Here is a 17,007-nt window from a genome sequence, read left to right as displayed (position 1 = left end):
ATACTGCGCAACAGCCTCCACTTGCGTCACCATGGCGGACGCAGCAGGCACTAACTTGTGGTCTCCGTTGGCAGGAGGCTGCTCGTTGTCTGCCTAAACGGAGGGGATGAGAGCAAACAGGTAGCAATGTAATAAATGTCTAGCCACCAAACCGATATAACATAACAGCGGTGTGCTCAAACGCAAATACAATCAATGCGCGTGAGCTCTCTATAACGCAAGAATAAATCATTTCAATTCACCCACAACGTGCTCACGAAGTACCTGCTGAGTATCTACCGATTCGCGAAAACTTTATTGAAATGTTTCACACATGCATTGCACAAGATGAGAGCATGTTCTTTTATAAAGAGCAAGTGGATTTTTCGCCAGAGGTGCACAACCGCTCCTCAGCAAGGTTCTTGCGCTCCTTGAGACACGTGCATTGTTATTTCAAACAGTCGATCCACAGCTGCGCACGCACAGCTCTTTCCCCTGCTGCACACACACACACACACACACACACACACAAATGGTTGATATCTCTTTTATAGGAATCGGTCAAGCACGAAAGTAAAATGTGCCTTCCAAGGAGGTTTAAATAATACTTGCTGGAGCGGAGGGGCGCCCCTGAGCTGAAGCCGCGCGCCACCATCTTGCTGCGATGATGTGAATAGTGGCGTGTGGCGGTGACAAGACCAGCTTGGAATGATGATTGCGTTGTGGCAACAACAATTATTGATGGTCATTGCGAAGAAAGACGACGTGCCACGGACAAGGAAGCGACATTAAATGTAAGTAAAAGCGCAATATTGGTGTTCCCACTAACGGATCCCGTTTCAGTCTCTATAGTTTACAATCGAGAACCAATTCGCCAGATTGAGTCTCTTAAATATTTAGGTATCATTTATGATGGAAAACTCAACTGGAGTCCACTCAACTGGAGTCCACATTGATGAAATTTGGTTACTGTTCAAGGCACATGTTAAGCACTGCTTGAGGCAATTTGTCCCACAAATACAAAAGAACACTAATAAGCAGAACCCATGGATAACACGCAAAATAACTTATTTAAAACGCAGAATAAAAAGGTTGAGGAAATCTAACAAATTAGGCCCAGTCTCAGACTTCTGCCAAAAAATAAACTCGTTAAACAGACTGCTAAAAGAAAAAACAAAAGCAGGAAAACAGCGCTTCTGCAGTACAACGCTCAGCAATTTTATCAAGGCATCACCCCAGAAATTCTGGCGTTACGTCAGGCACAAAGATAACCCTCCAAAACCGTTATCGCCGACCTAAGAAAAGCAACAAGCAGACGCGTTTAACGCATTCTTCCATTCTGTATTTGCCCCAGACAATGGTATTACGTATGCTTACAGGCCAGATAATGTGAAGCAAAACGAGGCGCTGAGCGCACCAGTCGTAACTGAGGCAGGTTTTCTCTCACTATTACTAAATTTAGACGATAAAAAGTGTAAAGGTCCAGACGGAATCCCGAACTGCTTACTGAAACGCTATGCCGAGCCTGTAAGCAAATACTTGTGCCTTGTGTACAATAAATCAATCTCTGAACAATGCCTTCCGGCTGAATGGAAGATTGCAAAAATAGTGCCAGTCCATAAATCGGGTGATACCTCTTGTCAATCAAATTATAGGCCTATTTCTCTCACATGTACTTGCTGTAAAATCCTGTAACATATTATCTTAAAATCCATTACAGAGTTCATTGAGGCAAATAATATTCTCCATCCCTACCAGCATGGCTTCAGGACTGGTCGGTCTACAGTTACCCAACTTGTTGAGATCCTACACGATTTCGCCAAAGCAATTAACGACCAAATACAAACAGATCTAATTTACCTTGACTTCTCTAAGGCCTTTGACCGTGTTCGCCATGCTAAACTGCTTTTAAAGCTTAAACTTATACTAGGAGATGGGACAATTTTTCCTTGGATTAACTGTTACTTATCTGATCGTCGCCAGTTTGTTTAGTTAGGCGCCCACACTTCTGAAGTTATGCTAGTCGTTTCTGCTGTACCCCAGGGTTCCGTTCTGGCCCCTATCCTGTTCCTTCTGTTCATAAACGACATAACTAGTCAGGTGGAATCCAAGATTAGGTTTTTTGCAGATGACTGCGTGTTGTATAGAGAAGTATTAAGCCGACAAGATCAAATTAGTCTTAACAAGGATTTTTCTCTGATAGCCCAATGGTGTGAGAACTGGCAAATGGTCATCAACTTTGATAAAACCGTTTCAATGTCGGTAACAAAAAAGAAATCCAAACTTAGTTTTCCGTACGGCTATGATAGTATCATCCTTAACACTGTCACTCAGTATAAATACTTGGGCGTCGTCATATCATCAGATCTAGGATGGTCGGCTAATGTAGAGCACGTGGCAAGCAAAGCGATGCGAAAGCTAATGTTTCTAAAGCGGGCTTTGCGATACTCTACAAAGGAAGCCAAGCTCTTGGCCTATGTGACGTTCATACGTCCTATCTTAGAATATGCGAGCGTGGCGTGGTTTCCGTTCGCGCAAAATCAAATAGCTACGCTTGAGGCTGTCCAGCGAAAAGCGGCGCGTTTTATCTGTAATAGATACAGATGCACCGACTCGCCTACGCAAATGCTGTCAGAGATCGGCCTTCATACACTAACCAGTCGTGCGATGCTGTACCGACTCAAATTTTTGTATCTCATCCTGCATAATAAGGTTAAAGTGGATCCTGGCACCTACCTTTCATACAATACGTCTAGAGAAACCCGTCATAAGCATCACCTTACACTCCAAGAATATGTCTGCGCTAAAAATACATTTAGTTATTCGTTCTTCCCACGAGCTATTCGTGACTGGAATGCTTTAGCACCGACGGTGGTCGCACAGCCCACCGTTGACAAATTTGTTGAACTTGCTGGCCAAACTGTGCTGTCAGCAACGAGTAAGTGATTCTATCATTATTGTATTTATCATTGTTTTACTTACCAGGTAAATTGGAAATCTGGGATGTGATATTGTGGATATCAATTTTTATATCTCATGTGCTTTTCCTTTTTTTTTGCAGTACATAGTATGTAACTGAAATAAGTTGCTTATGTGTTGTCATTCTACCCTACTCACTGCTGTTATCATAGGTTCATTACCTTTACCATATTCTGTGTAGTTACCCTATTGTATACTTATGTGAATGCCTGTTCCACAACGTATACAAACCCTTGTAACCCACTCCTGTAAAAATCCCTGATGGGATTGACAGTATCACGAAATAAATAAATAAATAAATAAATATAGAAAATGTAGCATCTAAGGCACAGCATGCTTGAGGTTTACTACGCAGACTGAGCAACCGAAAGTATGGGCTACGCAGGGACGCTCTCATAATGATATACCAAATGTACATGCGTCCAATATTGGAATTCGGCTGTGTATTATTCTCAGGAAGCCCTGCTTATAAAACTAAGCCTCTGGTTCTTTTGGAGCGTGAAGCCCTGCGCCTCTGCCTGGGACTCCCTAGGTTTGTAGCAAACAATATTCTTTATCAGGAAGCGCGCCTACCAACATTGCCCTGCAGATTCCGCATCTTAACGATACAAACATTTCTAAAATTTTACAGTTTTCCAATTAGACGATCCGAGTATGTGTTTATAAACGATCCAAACTCCTTCTTTCTAGCTGTGCATTGGCTACGTTTTCACACCCCACAGATTATTTTTGCACAAAAACAATTAGACAGTTTAAATGTAAAAATTCGAGACGTTATTCCATCATATGACTCAAATCAGAATTTAAAGATTGAATTCGATGAAATTTTCCCACACAACCCTAAGTTTCATTCAGTCAGGTTATTAAATAATATATTGCAAGATTACCTTGCACACGTACACACAATTAACATAATAGCCACTGACGCTTCTGTGAACGACGAAAAGGCGGGCGTAGGCATTTTCTCGCTTTCGCTTGGCTGGTCATTCTCCTTGAGACTGCCAGATTTTACTCGGTCCTTCCAGTAGTGGCACAAATAACCGCGATCAGATATCGGAATTTTTCAATTCGTAGAGATATAATTGAAACAATAACATCGTGGACTGAATTTCAGCACCTAAAATTACCGTGGAAAATACATTGGTGTCCATCAAGACAATCGGAAGTAACAATCACAAAATTACGCTGCCGTGTCCCACCATTAAACCTATATTTAGACAGGGCTGGTCTGGCGATATCGCCGCTGTGTCCATTCTGTCTATAGCCGGGTACAACTTCAGAAGGCAGCGGCATTTGCCCCCTCAAGGGCGGATGCATACGAGCCTCCACCATAAAGACTTGCGTCATGAGCCGGACGGCCGATGTCCTCGCCGACGGAGAACATGGCAGCCCACGCTTCAAGCCGGGACGAGTCGCGTTAGCGGGACTATTTCTTTAGTCGCAGAGGAAATCGGCCCTCTCCTGTCTTCTTAGGTTGTACCCGACTATAGAAATAGAAACCGTAGAAAACTATTTTTAATTATGCCGTTGTTATAAATTACAAAGAAAAAGACTTCTTGAAATTCCGCTCGCTAAATTAGGGGTAAATTTAACATCAGAAATAGTACTCTCTTTCGGTGCCTCGGTATTCGGCTTTAGCCACAGGGACATGTTTGATGGCGTTTGTGGTTTCATTCAATCAACAAAACGAATAAAATTTTAAATCCATACTTTTACAATTACAGATATAGCATGACATTTATCTTATAAATAGTGCAGTTTATGAAAATTAATCTGTTTGTTTTGATTACTAAATTGCACTTTAACAGTAGTTCAGGTGCCCAATTCTTGGCCAATCCCCCGGAGTGGGTACGAGCCATGTCCTGAGGATATCATTATCATCATCATCAAGGAAGCGGCGTGAGAGCACGAAAGCGCGCAGAGCATGAGAGCCAGCGGCAGCCTCGAACGTTAGCTCGCATAACGGCGGTTCAAGGCTCGGGTACCGGCGACTGGGTGTCCTGCTACCGTGCGGACCTGGTCGGAGATCCAGCTCGTGGCTGGGATCTCCTGCGGGCCAGCGGCCTGCTGTTATAGAAGCCTGGTGCAGTGCTTCATGCTGGCGACCGGGACGCCTTAGCTACCTGCCTGCTGAGCGAGCCCGATGACGGGCGACCGGGTGTCCTGCTACCATGCAGACCTGGTCGGAGATCCCGCTCGTGGATGAGCTCTCCTGTGCACCAGCGGCCGGCTGTAATAGCGGTCTGGTGTAGTGCTTGATGCTGGGCACCGGGCGCCTGAGCTACCTGTCTGCCGACCAAGCCCGACGTTCTAGCGGCCGAGGCGTTACAGGCCAGGCCTTACGGACCAGCTACAGGAATGGCCTGGTGTTCTGCCGGCCTGCTGTTCCCCTGCTTCCCCGTCTCGATAAGGTGCGGCGTGATGATGATTGTAAGACGTGGCCGTCGCAAGCAACACACCAGCTGTTTTCAAGTGTCAGACGACGCAGCGACGCACTACGCAACAACCGCCATGGTCACCGCAGCGACGACACACACCGGCGAGTCGTGATGCATGAGTGCTTGGCACATCCTTATATAGGACAAACAACTTCGCGAACTCTAGTCCGTGTGTATGCAAAGCGTCTGTATCGTGTTAGCGTATCTGTATAAAGTCTGTGTTTCCTTTAACAAGCTCCCGTCTGCCGTGTCATTATTAAAGGATCCTGGACCCAACGGAAACAGTGAGCTTGTTTTCCATCACACACATGTCAAGGCGAGGCGTCACGCGAGGGGTGCGTGTTAGTGAATGAACAATGTGTTTTTAAGGAGCCCGTAGTGTTAGCGCCTGTGCAATCTCATTCGTGCAGTAGTATATTTGGATAGCTTTATCTATGGCTGCTGTTATGACTTTAAAACAACGCAGGGCAACTGTTTTACCCCTGTCCTTCACGGATTTGTGGATCTATCAGCGTGCATCGATGTGCAGCGTTTTCCCCGGCGCTGATTTACCCTTTCGAGGTAAATATACTTCTTATTTATGCTTCTGTAGTACAGTATGAAGTGTTTTCTTTTTTTTTATCCTGACGGTGGACGTAAATACAGTGCCGTCGGGCCGATTGCTGTGTGCGTTGCAACAATAGCATTAATTGCCTGTTTCCGACAACGCTGTGCAAGATTTCTGTCTAGAGTTCCTTATATCTGTCTACAGTTTCGATAGAACACACATCTTATGTTGATTTTGTGTGCTTTATAATTGTCCTGTCATGTGAGGTGGCGTCATTTTTTATTATCCCTGGCAAAAATTCCGAATAGAAATCTGGTAGCTTATTGGGTTATTGACACCTATTGGTCTATTGGTTTTGTATTTGCCTATTGCTACTATATTGACCTATTGGTTCTGTATTTGCCTATTTGAACTATATTTGCCTATTGGTTCTGTATTTGCCTATTAGTAATGTATTGGTTTGGTATTTGCCTATTGGATCATTGAGACCTGTTGGTCATGTATCTGCGTATTGTAATTAGTCTTGTATAAGTGTGCCGTGGGTGTTTATCTTCACGCAGAGGGCCCACAATGTGGCAACACCCCTAGAATGATAAGCATAGAGGACGATTGAGGCACATGTACACAAATATATTCTCAAAACAAAACTACATATGCTTCCTCTGCCGCTTCATGATGTCTGCGATTTTGCAGGCGACTATTTTGCCAAGGCAACTATGCCTTGTGGCAATTTCCGCGGGGCTGCTGCATCGGCGCTCCAGGTAGTGCCTGAAAAATGCTGAAAATAAACAGGACAATAAAATCAGGAACAAACACTTTTTTTAATTCATCAAAGTTTAGTTTTGATTGCCAAGTATTAGTATAGAAAGTTGGGCGCACAATGATAAATTACCTAGACCTTTAATTCACTGCACATGTGCACAATGTCGCAACAGCTGAAGTATATACCAAAAGATTGCATGAAACATTACACACCCATTATAGCATTTTAAGTGGGTTAGAGCATACCTTTTAGAACTTCATATTTCGTAGTATCCAAGAGTGGCTTGGCCTCCGCTTTAGTTCTATTTGGTGCAGTGCCCAAATAGAACTTCTGACACTTCTGTTAAAGAGGCCTGCAGTCGAAAATATCCGTACGCTGGCCTCACGAACAAAAAAGCCATCTTTCGGGTGCTGCATCAAATGTTCGTACACGGATTTCTGCCACCACAGGCCACTATCCAGGAACACCTGAAACGATAAAACAACCAGAGCAATACTGTCACAAACCAACTTTTACTGTTATATACTGCAACAGAAAACCAAGCCATGCAATACCATTTTTATTAATGGTTTATGTCATTGCAATCAGTAGATTAGGCTGTAATGCAATTAATTACCAGTCAAACAAAAAAAGGCAGCTGCTTGTAAACATTGGCATGCAACGTTTCCTCAGAGTTATCGTGGAAAAGAACATTGGACAGTGGGTGTAGGCAAACGAAGCAACAAAGAAGGAAAAACAGCACAAAAACACACAAGGACAAGACGAGTACACAGGACTGGCGCTCAGTTATGAACTAACTTGCCCAAGAAAATGTTTTGCTAAGAAACAACAGTTTGGTCATCATCCTCAATCTTTCATTCTATGTCAAAACAATATTTCATTGCAGCAAGGTGCTTTGCTAGGCTAGTAGTGCTCTATCCTATGCCCTCCTTTTTTTCTACTTCATTCCACCGTGCTCATGTTCCATTGTAAGGAGCAACACAGAACACGACATGATAATACTCACCAAAACCAAGGGCAGCACAATCAAGTACAAGTTATACGGACGACAAGGAAGATCTCGCATGTCGGAGTACCAAATCATATTAATATTTGAGTACTAAACCACCAAATGGGAGTCAGAGCAGGCCAACTGGCCAATCATCACCTGTGCAATGAAATTATTGAAATTCAAGTGAAGTTAGTACAAACCTCATTCCCAACGACTGAAAATATCTTAGAAGATTCCAGCCTCTCATTCTTGTCGGAATCCTCCCAGATTACTAGAAGTTCGGCCTCTGCAGCGGACTGTGGCCTGGTGGGCGATGATGGCTCAGGTGTGGGTGCAGCAGGTGACGTGCTCTGCTCTCCTAGGAGAAACCTGCACCTGTGGAGGAAGAGATCTACACCCTACAGGAGAAACCTGCACCTGTGGTGAAGGTTTCTTCTGTTGGGTGTGTTTCTCAGCCATCGTGTAGCAGCCTGCTTGAGGCTCCTGGGACAGCATGCGGTTTTCTGCAGAAGTAGACACATGGCGGTACTCAGTGGAAAATCATTGTCTTTGCTCACAACTTTCGACATTCACCTACCACATATGTTCAGTATAAGTGAAACAGATATGACAAAACAACCAAATATGTACACCCGTGAGCAAAAGTATACGGACCGCAGGGTCGACGAAAAAGCTGAATTGATTCGTAATTAACAAGCATAAACCTTAATTGACGAGTATACTGAGAAGTTCGCAATGCCAAGTTTGGAGTGCAGTTCTCAATTTCAAGTTGCGTTCACAGGCAGAGGAAAAAATCGGCTTTATCGCGCCACCCCTGGTCCGTATACTTTTGATCACAGGTGTACATCTTAGTATTTAGAGATAAAAATTTACTGCTGCAAATGAAATAAAAATTGCTACAGAATTCAAACCTGTCTTAAAGATCCTGCTGCACAATGTTTTTCAAGCATTTCCACCATTTGTTGAGTTTAACATTTTCAGTTTTCAGCTGCTCATTTGCAGCTTTAAGCATGTTATTTATTGTCCTTTTCCACCCGCTTGGCCTCGGCTTCCCAGTCTGGATCACAAGGGCCATTTCTGGGAAACAAAGCATCCATCTGTTCTTTTTGAAAAACTGCTTCTGCTTCTTTCTTCTTCAATTGGGATCACTTAGCAGCCTTTTTCATTACCTGCATTTAAAACGGAGATAAAGAAATGTGCCCAGATAATATTCACTGCACTTTTAGAGGGCAAAAACTTGAATAGAGAATTTGTGGAATAGAAAAATTACAACATGACCATTGGCATGGCAGGCTGTCATGAAAATGTGATCATTTTTTGTAGAAGCAAATTATTTGATACATCAAGGTGTCCTAAAGCTGCTACATGGAGAAAGAAACTGTGTGGATAACATTAAATTACAGCAAACTCTTTCAACATTGAATTACCATCACTGATATGTTCTTTTCCGAGATGGTGGTGACTATCATTCCCCAAGTATGCCACTAAATCTCAATTTACAGATGACATGAAATAAATTAAGCTTTAGTACTTTCACGATGAGGCAATCGGAAAGATATCACAGATTGAAAGCAAGGCAACCTAGATTCCAAAACATAAGTTCCTGCAAGCCAAACACGTGTCAAGCTGAAATGAGCTGTACACCAAATATGCTGCATGTTACGTGCTTATGCAATTAGAGCAACTGCATTAATAAGGCCCGCAGGTATTCGTAAGTTATGCACATTCTGTAATGAATTATACATATACCGTAAAATTCCGAGCAAGCGCCCCCCCGCCCTACTTCACTGCTAATTTCAAATATACGCGCCATTCCGGGAAAGCGCCCCCCCCCCCCCACCTGTCACCGCTCCGCGCCGACGTGCGGCAACAGTGGTCTGCCACATCCAGTTCACGAATAAAGTTTCCGTGGGTTTTTCTAAACAATATATATATATATATATATATATATATATATATATATTCGGTCGTGCTGGTTTGAACAGAGCAAACTACGGCGACCTGATATGAAGGGCAAGACACGAGAGGGCAGGACCACCGTCATCATCCAAGCATCCAATCCAATTCAATCATGCAGCCCGATTGCTACGCGCATGCTACGCGCCATTTGTTGTTTTGTGTTTGCTGCGCCTGGTCAGCTATGCCCATGCATTCCTACACGGTGGCCAAGAAAGTCGAGGTCATTCAATGGCATCGTGAAAACGGAAAAAACGTGCACCAGACGTCTCGACATTTCAAGCTCGACCGGAAGCGGATACGGAAATGGGAAAAGAATTTCGACAATTTGCTGCAGCAAAACTACGGGAAGGCAAAACTTCGACGGAAGCTGAGTAACGGCGCACCAGTGTTTAGTGAATACGTGGACAATGCGCTCTTTGAGTTCTTCGAGCGTGAAAGAAGTGCAGGACGTGCCGTTAGCAACCGGTTTCTTTCTGAAGAGGCCGTCAAGATCGCCAGCAGCATGCAGTTGGGAAACTTCGTAGCTTCCAGCCATTATATAAATCGGTGGAAGCAGCGGTTCGGCGTTGCAATGCGCCGCGCTACAAACGAGAGCCAGAAGACGCCGGAGGAATTTTCGGAGGCAGCAAGTGCCTTTCGGTCTTCCGCGAACTCCCTGCGACGGCGCTACGGCCACACTTTGTACAACATGGCCAATATGGATCAGACGATGGTCCGAATAGACAACCCGGCCAACAGGACCAACAACGTGATCGACGAAAGCACCATACGGATCGCTAACACAGGATGTGCCCGGCGAGGCTTCACGGTTTGCCTAGCTGCTTGCGCCACCGGTCACAAGCTCCCAGCCTTCATTATATTCAAGGAGCAAAGCGGGAAAATTCCAGCCAGGGCCTTTGCGAGCCTTCGCATACCAGGTGAGATGATGATGTGTGGTGTTTTATGGCGCAAGGGCCAGGTATGGCCAAAGAGCGCCATGACAAATGGTAATGTTATCGATGAATTGTGGATGGCGTGGACAATAAATTCCTCAAAGTAGATCTGACATGGCTGTAGAAGGGCCTATAAAACTGTCGCTGTAAATGGCGTAAAACATGTAAGTGGTAAAATAATGACACTACCTAGTTAGTGATGTGGGCTATGGCAAATGGGTTTCGTTAAAAACGTATGATGTAAGACATATAACAGTGATACTAGGGCTTGAAATCAGCCCTTGAATACAAGGGCCTTTAATCACTTGCTAAAATTACCTGGCCAAATGATTTCCAGGGTGTTTACTACATATAAGAATTCTAAAACTGCTTTCAGGTTAAAAAGCGGTTCATGGCTAAGAAAATATGATGGGTGAAGAGGTATGTTTTCACGATATGCAGAAGGGAAATACCTTTTCCTCTCTGCTTCTATAGCAGGGCACTGAATAAGAACATGGACAACTGTCAGAATATTGCCGCACTTACTACAAATCGAAGGATCATTCCCAGTCAAGAGGTAAGAGTGAGTACTGTAAGTGTGTCCTATTCTTAATCGACAAACAAGCACTTCTTTATATCGTGCCGTTTTCCCAGTTATCCAGTTTCCTAGTTTTGGTTTTATCATGTGTAACTTATTTAGTACCTGGTTATTCCACTCTCCTTGCCAATGCTTCCTCAGCGTACGGCGTAGAAAATACTTTAGGCCTGTGACAGGGATGGGGATATTTGGGTCTGTATCGCTAAAGGTTACTGACGTAGCATTTGTGTCAGCAGCTTCATTGCCTTTTATACCTTTGTGGCCAGGTACCCAGCATACGACAATCGTTTGGTTGCACATATATGCGGAACGCAATAAACTGTAGAGTTCATTAAAAACGGAGTTCTTGTGTTTCCGTAGATTGCTTAGGGCTTTGACCACACTTAATGAGTCTGTGAAGACAATAGCCCTAGCGACGTTTGTGAGCCTTATGTGTTGAATAGCCGAGAGTATAGCATATGCTTCCGCTGTAAAGATAGATGTGTGTGGATTTAGTGCCCCAGATGTAGAAAATGAGTCTGCGAGAGCGTAAGAAACGCCAGCAGTGGACTTCGAAGCATCTGTGTAGTATTCTGTGCAGGAGTACTTGTCCTGGAGTTAAAGAAAATGGGAATGTATATGTGCCTCCGGTGCGTGTTTGGATATTTCTATGAAAGAGATGTCACACTGAATAGTGTGCCATTCCCAAGGCGGTGGAAGCAAAGTAGGGGCCATTAGTACATCCCCTAGAAGAGGGACCTCTGTTTTTTCTGACAGTGCTTCTAACCGGAGAGACAGAGGAGGCCGGTTGGCTGGGCGGTTACGGAACAGCCTGACAGTAGACATGTCGCGAATGGTAGAATGACATGGATGTTGGATGTCTGATCTAACTTTCAGGGCGTAGGAGAGACTTAAATATGTCCTTTGTAGATCCAGAGACCACTCATTGGACTCAACGTACAGGCTTTCAACAGTACTAGTCCTGAAGGCACCTGTATCAATACGGATACCCAAGTGGTGAACGGAATCTAGCATCTTCAAAGCACTAGGTGTAGCAGAGTTATACACTATAGCTGCGTAGTCAAGGCGCGACCGTACGAGACTTTTGTACAAGTTTAAGAGGCACCTCCTGTCACTTCCCCAAGATGTCCGGGACAAGATCTTCAGTAGATTCATTGTCTTCAGACACTTCGCTTTCAGATACTTCAAGTGGGGGATAAATGTTAATTTAGAGTCTAAAATGAGGCCTAAAAATTTATGTTCATGGCTCACAGGTAGCTGTTGTCGATTAAGATAAATAGTGGGGTCAGGTAATATACCTCGCTTGTTCGAAAAGAGAACACACGTGCTTTTTAGTGGGTTTAGTTTAAATCCATTCTCGTCAGCCCACTTAGATAATTTGTTTAGCCCAAGCTGTACATGTCGCTGGCAGATAGAAATGCTACATCATTTGAAACCTATTTGTACGTCATCCACATATACAGAATAAAACATTGTACGTGGTATGACGGTTTGGAGCGAGTTCATTTTGACAATAAATAATGTACAGCTCAGCACACCACCTTGTGGTACACCAGCTTCCTGTGTGAATTGTCGAGACAGTACGTTACCAACTCTGACACGGAACGTGCGATCAGAGAGGTAGCTCTGAATCACATTTTATAAGTTGCCTCGGATTCCCATTCCAGCCAGGTCACGGAGAATTCCAAAACGCCAAGTTGTGTCGTATGCTTTTTCCAAGTCTAAAAATACTGATAAGAAAAACTGTTCGTGTACAAAGGCATCACGGATATTTGTCTCGATGCGGACAAGGTGATCTGTTGTGGATCTACCTTCCCTGAAACCGCACTGTAGGGGATCGAGTATTTTGTTGCTTTCAAGAAAATGGATGAGACGCCGGTTAATCATTTTCTCAAAGATTTTGCATATACAACTTGTCAGGGCTATAGGCCTATAGCTACTGGCTGAGGAAGGGTCCTTGCCTTCTTTGAGAATATAAATGATGATTGCTTCTTTCCATGCGGGCGGAATGTAACCGGCAGAGAACGCGGAATTAAAGAGTGATAGTAGTGTTTTGTGGGTTTCGGGGTTAAGGAGTTTGATCATCTCGTACAAGACTCTATCACTTCCTGGAGCGGACTTGTTGCAACCATTTAGTGCAGCCTGAAATTCCGCCATATTAAATGGACGGCTGTAGGGTTCATTTCTATTACCTTTACGATCCAGAGGCAGTCGCTCCGCTTGTTTCTGATATCTCAGAAATGTATCTGAGTAGTGGGATGAACTTGAAATCTTTTCAAAATGTGCGCCTAGAAAATCAGCGTGGTCAATGAGTGTGTCTCCTTGTGTATTTACTAATGGTAGAGGATTTGTTTCGCGGCCTTTTATTTTATTTACCCTGTTCCAGGCTTTTCTTTCATCTGTATATGAATTAATGCTGGAGATGAATCTCTGCCAGCTTTCCCTTTTAGCACGGCGCCGCGTTCTTCTACCTTCCGACTTTATTTTCTTGAAGCTGATTAAGTTCTCGGAAGTTGGAGAGTCGCGAAGGTGACTCCAAGCCTTATTTTGATTTTTGCGAGCTTCCTTACACTCCTCATTCCACCAGGGAATACGTCGTTTAAATGGCGATCCGTTCGTTTGAGGGATACAGAGTGACGCAGCGTCAGTTATAATTGCCGTCAAATATGACACTGCATCATCGATAAGAAATGTACAGATGTCATCCCAGGCCACATATGTCAGCTCTCTATATCGTTTGCACTCCGCACCGTCGACTTTCCAACGGGGCAGATGTGGAGAACACTCATCGGCTTTTGTTAATTTTAGGATGATTGGGAAATGGTCACTCCTGTATGAATTTTTGATGACGTTCCACTCTAGGTATGGCACAAGTGTACTTGATGCGATACTTAAATCTATAGATGAGTATGTTTTATGTGCCACACTGTAGTATGTTGGCTCTTTTTTATTGAGTAAGCATGCATCCGTGGAGAAAAGAAAATTTTCAATTAAGCGCCCTCTTGCATCACAACGAGAATCTCCCCAGAGGGTGTTATGTGCATTGAAATCGCCTACTATGATGTAAGGTTCGGGAAGTTCTGTGATAAAGCTTTGGAATTCTGTTTTGGAAAGTTGATAGCTGGGAGGGATATATAGAGAACTAATTGTGACTAACTTATTAAACAGCACGGCTCTGATTGCAACCGCCTCAAGGGGCGTTTGCAGCTGTAAATGCTGGCAGGCGACACCCTTATCCACTATTATAGCCACACCACCAGATTAGGTGAGGGCATCATTGCGGTCTCTGCGATAAATGGCATATTGTCGGAGAAGGTTAGTGTGTGAAGGATTGAGGTGCGTCTCCTGAACACACAGCACCTTTGGATTTAGCTTATGTAAGAGTTCCTTAATGTCATCAAGATTATGTAATAAACCTCTCACATTCCAGTGTATTATCTGCGTAGCCATATTGGAAGTGTTTTGTGCTGTGTGTCAAGGGAGATAAATTATCTCACGAGACCTTTTCAGGCCCCGTGATACGGGATTTTTCTTTTCTCCCGGCGCGCTTTATGGAGCTACGCCGTTCCTTCGGCGTCTCGGCATCCATCGCCTCGTCAGAGGCGATGGATGCCGAGAGTATGCCCGCGGGGAGTATGCCCGAGAGTATGCCCGTGGAGCGGGCATACTCTGGGGTTTTTGGGGCCGGTCTGCACGAGCAGTGGCCCTGGGACCGGCAGGCCTTGAGGTCTGCTGGCCCTGCGTGGTAGGTGGCGGAACAGCACTGGCTGCTCCTGCCAGGGGGGCTGATGGCGTAACCGCCGTCATACTCTGTGTGACTCGGGCGGCCGCCGCAGGATGTGACGCTGCCCCCCGGCGCGCCACATCGGTGTAGGAAGGACTAGACTGGTTGTGGGCAGAAAAACGCTTGCGTGCCTCTGGAAAGGAAATGTTTAGTTTGACTTTGAGTTCTATTATTTGTTTTTCTTTCTTCCATGACGGGCACGATCGCGAATAAGCGGGGTGGTCTCCGTCACAGTTGGCACAATGGGTTGTGGAGGTGCAGTTGTCTGAGGCATGTTCTTTAGATGCACATTTTGCGCAGGTAGTGTGCCCTCGGCAGCTTTGAGACCCATGCCCGAAACGCTGACACTTGAAGCATCGACGCGGATTGGGAATGTACGGCCGTATGCGTAGTTTACAATATCCGGTCTCTATTGAATCAGCGAGGTCACTTGTTCCAAAGGTAATTATTACATGCTTGGTTGGAATTTCCTTGTCATCACGCCTTAACTTAATTCGTTGCACTTTTACCACGTTCTGGTCTTGCCATCCATCCAATAGCTCGCTTTCACTGAGTTCAAGGAGGTCGTCATCAGAAATGACACCGCGGACAGTGTTCGTTGATCTGTGGGGGCCCACAGAGACAGGGATGTCACCAAACGCAACAAGTTTTGACAGTTTGTTGTATTGAAGCTTGTCACGTACTTCCAGAAGAAGGTCGCCGTTTCCCATTTTAGTCACTTTGTAACCAGTGCCGATTGCCTCTGTCAGACTTTTTGCAACAACGAATGGTGATATCGTACGGACTTTCTTGGCTTCATTTTGACTATGTATCACGTGGTACTTGGGGAAGATTTCTTTCGGTTTCATAAAAAAGTTGAAACTTTCATCGGTGCGCCCCCTCTTCAGGGAGCGATCAAGTAACGGGGGAAAAGCATTTGCCATATAAAAAATGATAAATTCGGCGGCGATGGTAGTCACCCACCACCGAGCCCAACAAGGGGACGCTACAAGGATGGAATACTTGCAGACGCCAGCCATGCATCGCCGCTATAACCTAATATAAAATACCCAAGGTTGGATAAGTACACCAGGTTAACCCTTGCCGCCCAGAAATTCGGAAGTGAGAAGAAGTGACTAGAAGACAGGAAAGATGGAAAAGTGAGAGAGAAAGATGAAAGATTGAAGAGGGGGACAGGAAAAGGCGACTGCCGATTTCCTCCAGGTGGGTCAGTCGGGAGGTGCTGTCTATGTGAAGCAGAGGCCGAAGAGGTGTGTTGCCTCCGCCGGGGGGCCTTAAAGGTCCAAACACCCAGCATTAGCTCAGCCTCCAGGATCCCCCTTTCCCAGACACGGCTAAGCCACGCACGGCTACGTGTGGGAGGGTCCAACCCCCGTGTGCTAGGGTCTGTTGTGTCGCAACCCACCAAACGCCTGCTTGCGCAGACGCCCCTGCGGGGGCATACCAGGTGAGAATAATTTTATTTTATTGATGGGGGCGATTAGTCACAATTTCGCCGAGTTTGTTCTATCACAATGCTGACTTTTCTTCCAGCTCGCAGTAAATGTTTGTCTCACCGCCAGAAAGAACGGGTGGATGACATAGGAGAAGATGCAAGAATGGCTGTCGAGAGTCTGGGGCCCAAACGTCGACGACGTGCGACGGTTATTGGTACTGGACCAAGTGCCCATTCACAAAACGCAAGCTGCGAAAAATGCCTTCGAGGAGTACGATACCGACGTGCTCTACGTGCCTGCAGGGTGCACGAGCATCCTGCAGCCTGCTGATGTTTATTGGAATAAGCCATTTAAATCCACCCTGCGGCGTTTGTGGGAGCAGTATATGCGTGAGGAAGAGCCAACCCCGAAGGGAAACTTGAAGCCGTCGCGGCAACAAGTGCTTGATTTTGTTGCCGAGGCGTGGGCCGCTGTACCCGACGAGACAGTGGCACGATCCTTCAAGGAGTGCGGCATTAGCAACGCACTCGATGGCTCGGAGGACGGCGACCTGCAATAATAATATGTGGTTTTTTATTGGCGCAAGGGCCAGATATAGCCAAAGAGCGCCATGACAAATGAT

General features: G+C 45.1%; 1 protein-coding gene and 1 long non-coding RNA gene across 2 annotated transcripts; one reads left to right on the top strand and one right to left on the bottom strand.

Annotated features, from left to right (window-relative positions):
- Positions 1 to 6,352: 6,352 nt before the first annotated feature.
- On the bottom strand, positions 6,353 to 9,387 carry LOC119450726 (uncharacterized). Its single transcript, XR_005191470.2, has 3 exons — positions 7,898 to 9,387; positions 6,952 to 7,173; positions 6,353 to 6,721 (listed from the first exon to the last, which is right to left on the bottom strand). It is a non-coding gene; the product is annotated as an uncharacterized LOC119450726 (long non-coding RNA).
- Positions 9,388 to 9,714: 327 nt separating this feature from the next.
- LOC119448972 (uncharacterized) lies at positions 9,715 to 16,470 on the top strand. The gene is made up of 2 exons (XM_037712174.2): positions 9,715 to 10,573; positions 16,397 to 16,470. Exons 1-2 carry the CDS (start codon positions 9,769 to 9,771, stop codon positions 16,468 to 16,470), a joined length of 879 nt encoding a protein of 292 aa, XP_037568102.1. The 5' UTR covers positions 9,715 to 9,768.
- Positions 16,471 to 17,007: the final 537 nt, after the last annotated feature.

Source organism: Dermacentor silvarum, chromosome 4 (assembly GCF_013339745.2).
Source record: "Dermacentor silvarum isolate Dsil-2018 chromosome 4, BIME_Dsil_1.4, whole genome shotgun sequence".
Classification (NCBI taxonomy): domain Eukaryota; kingdom Metazoa; phylum Arthropoda; class Arachnida; order Ixodida; family Ixodidae; genus Dermacentor; species Dermacentor silvarum.
Note: the sequence above shows the minus strand (reverse complement) of the source record. Positions and strands in the feature narration are given on the sequence as shown.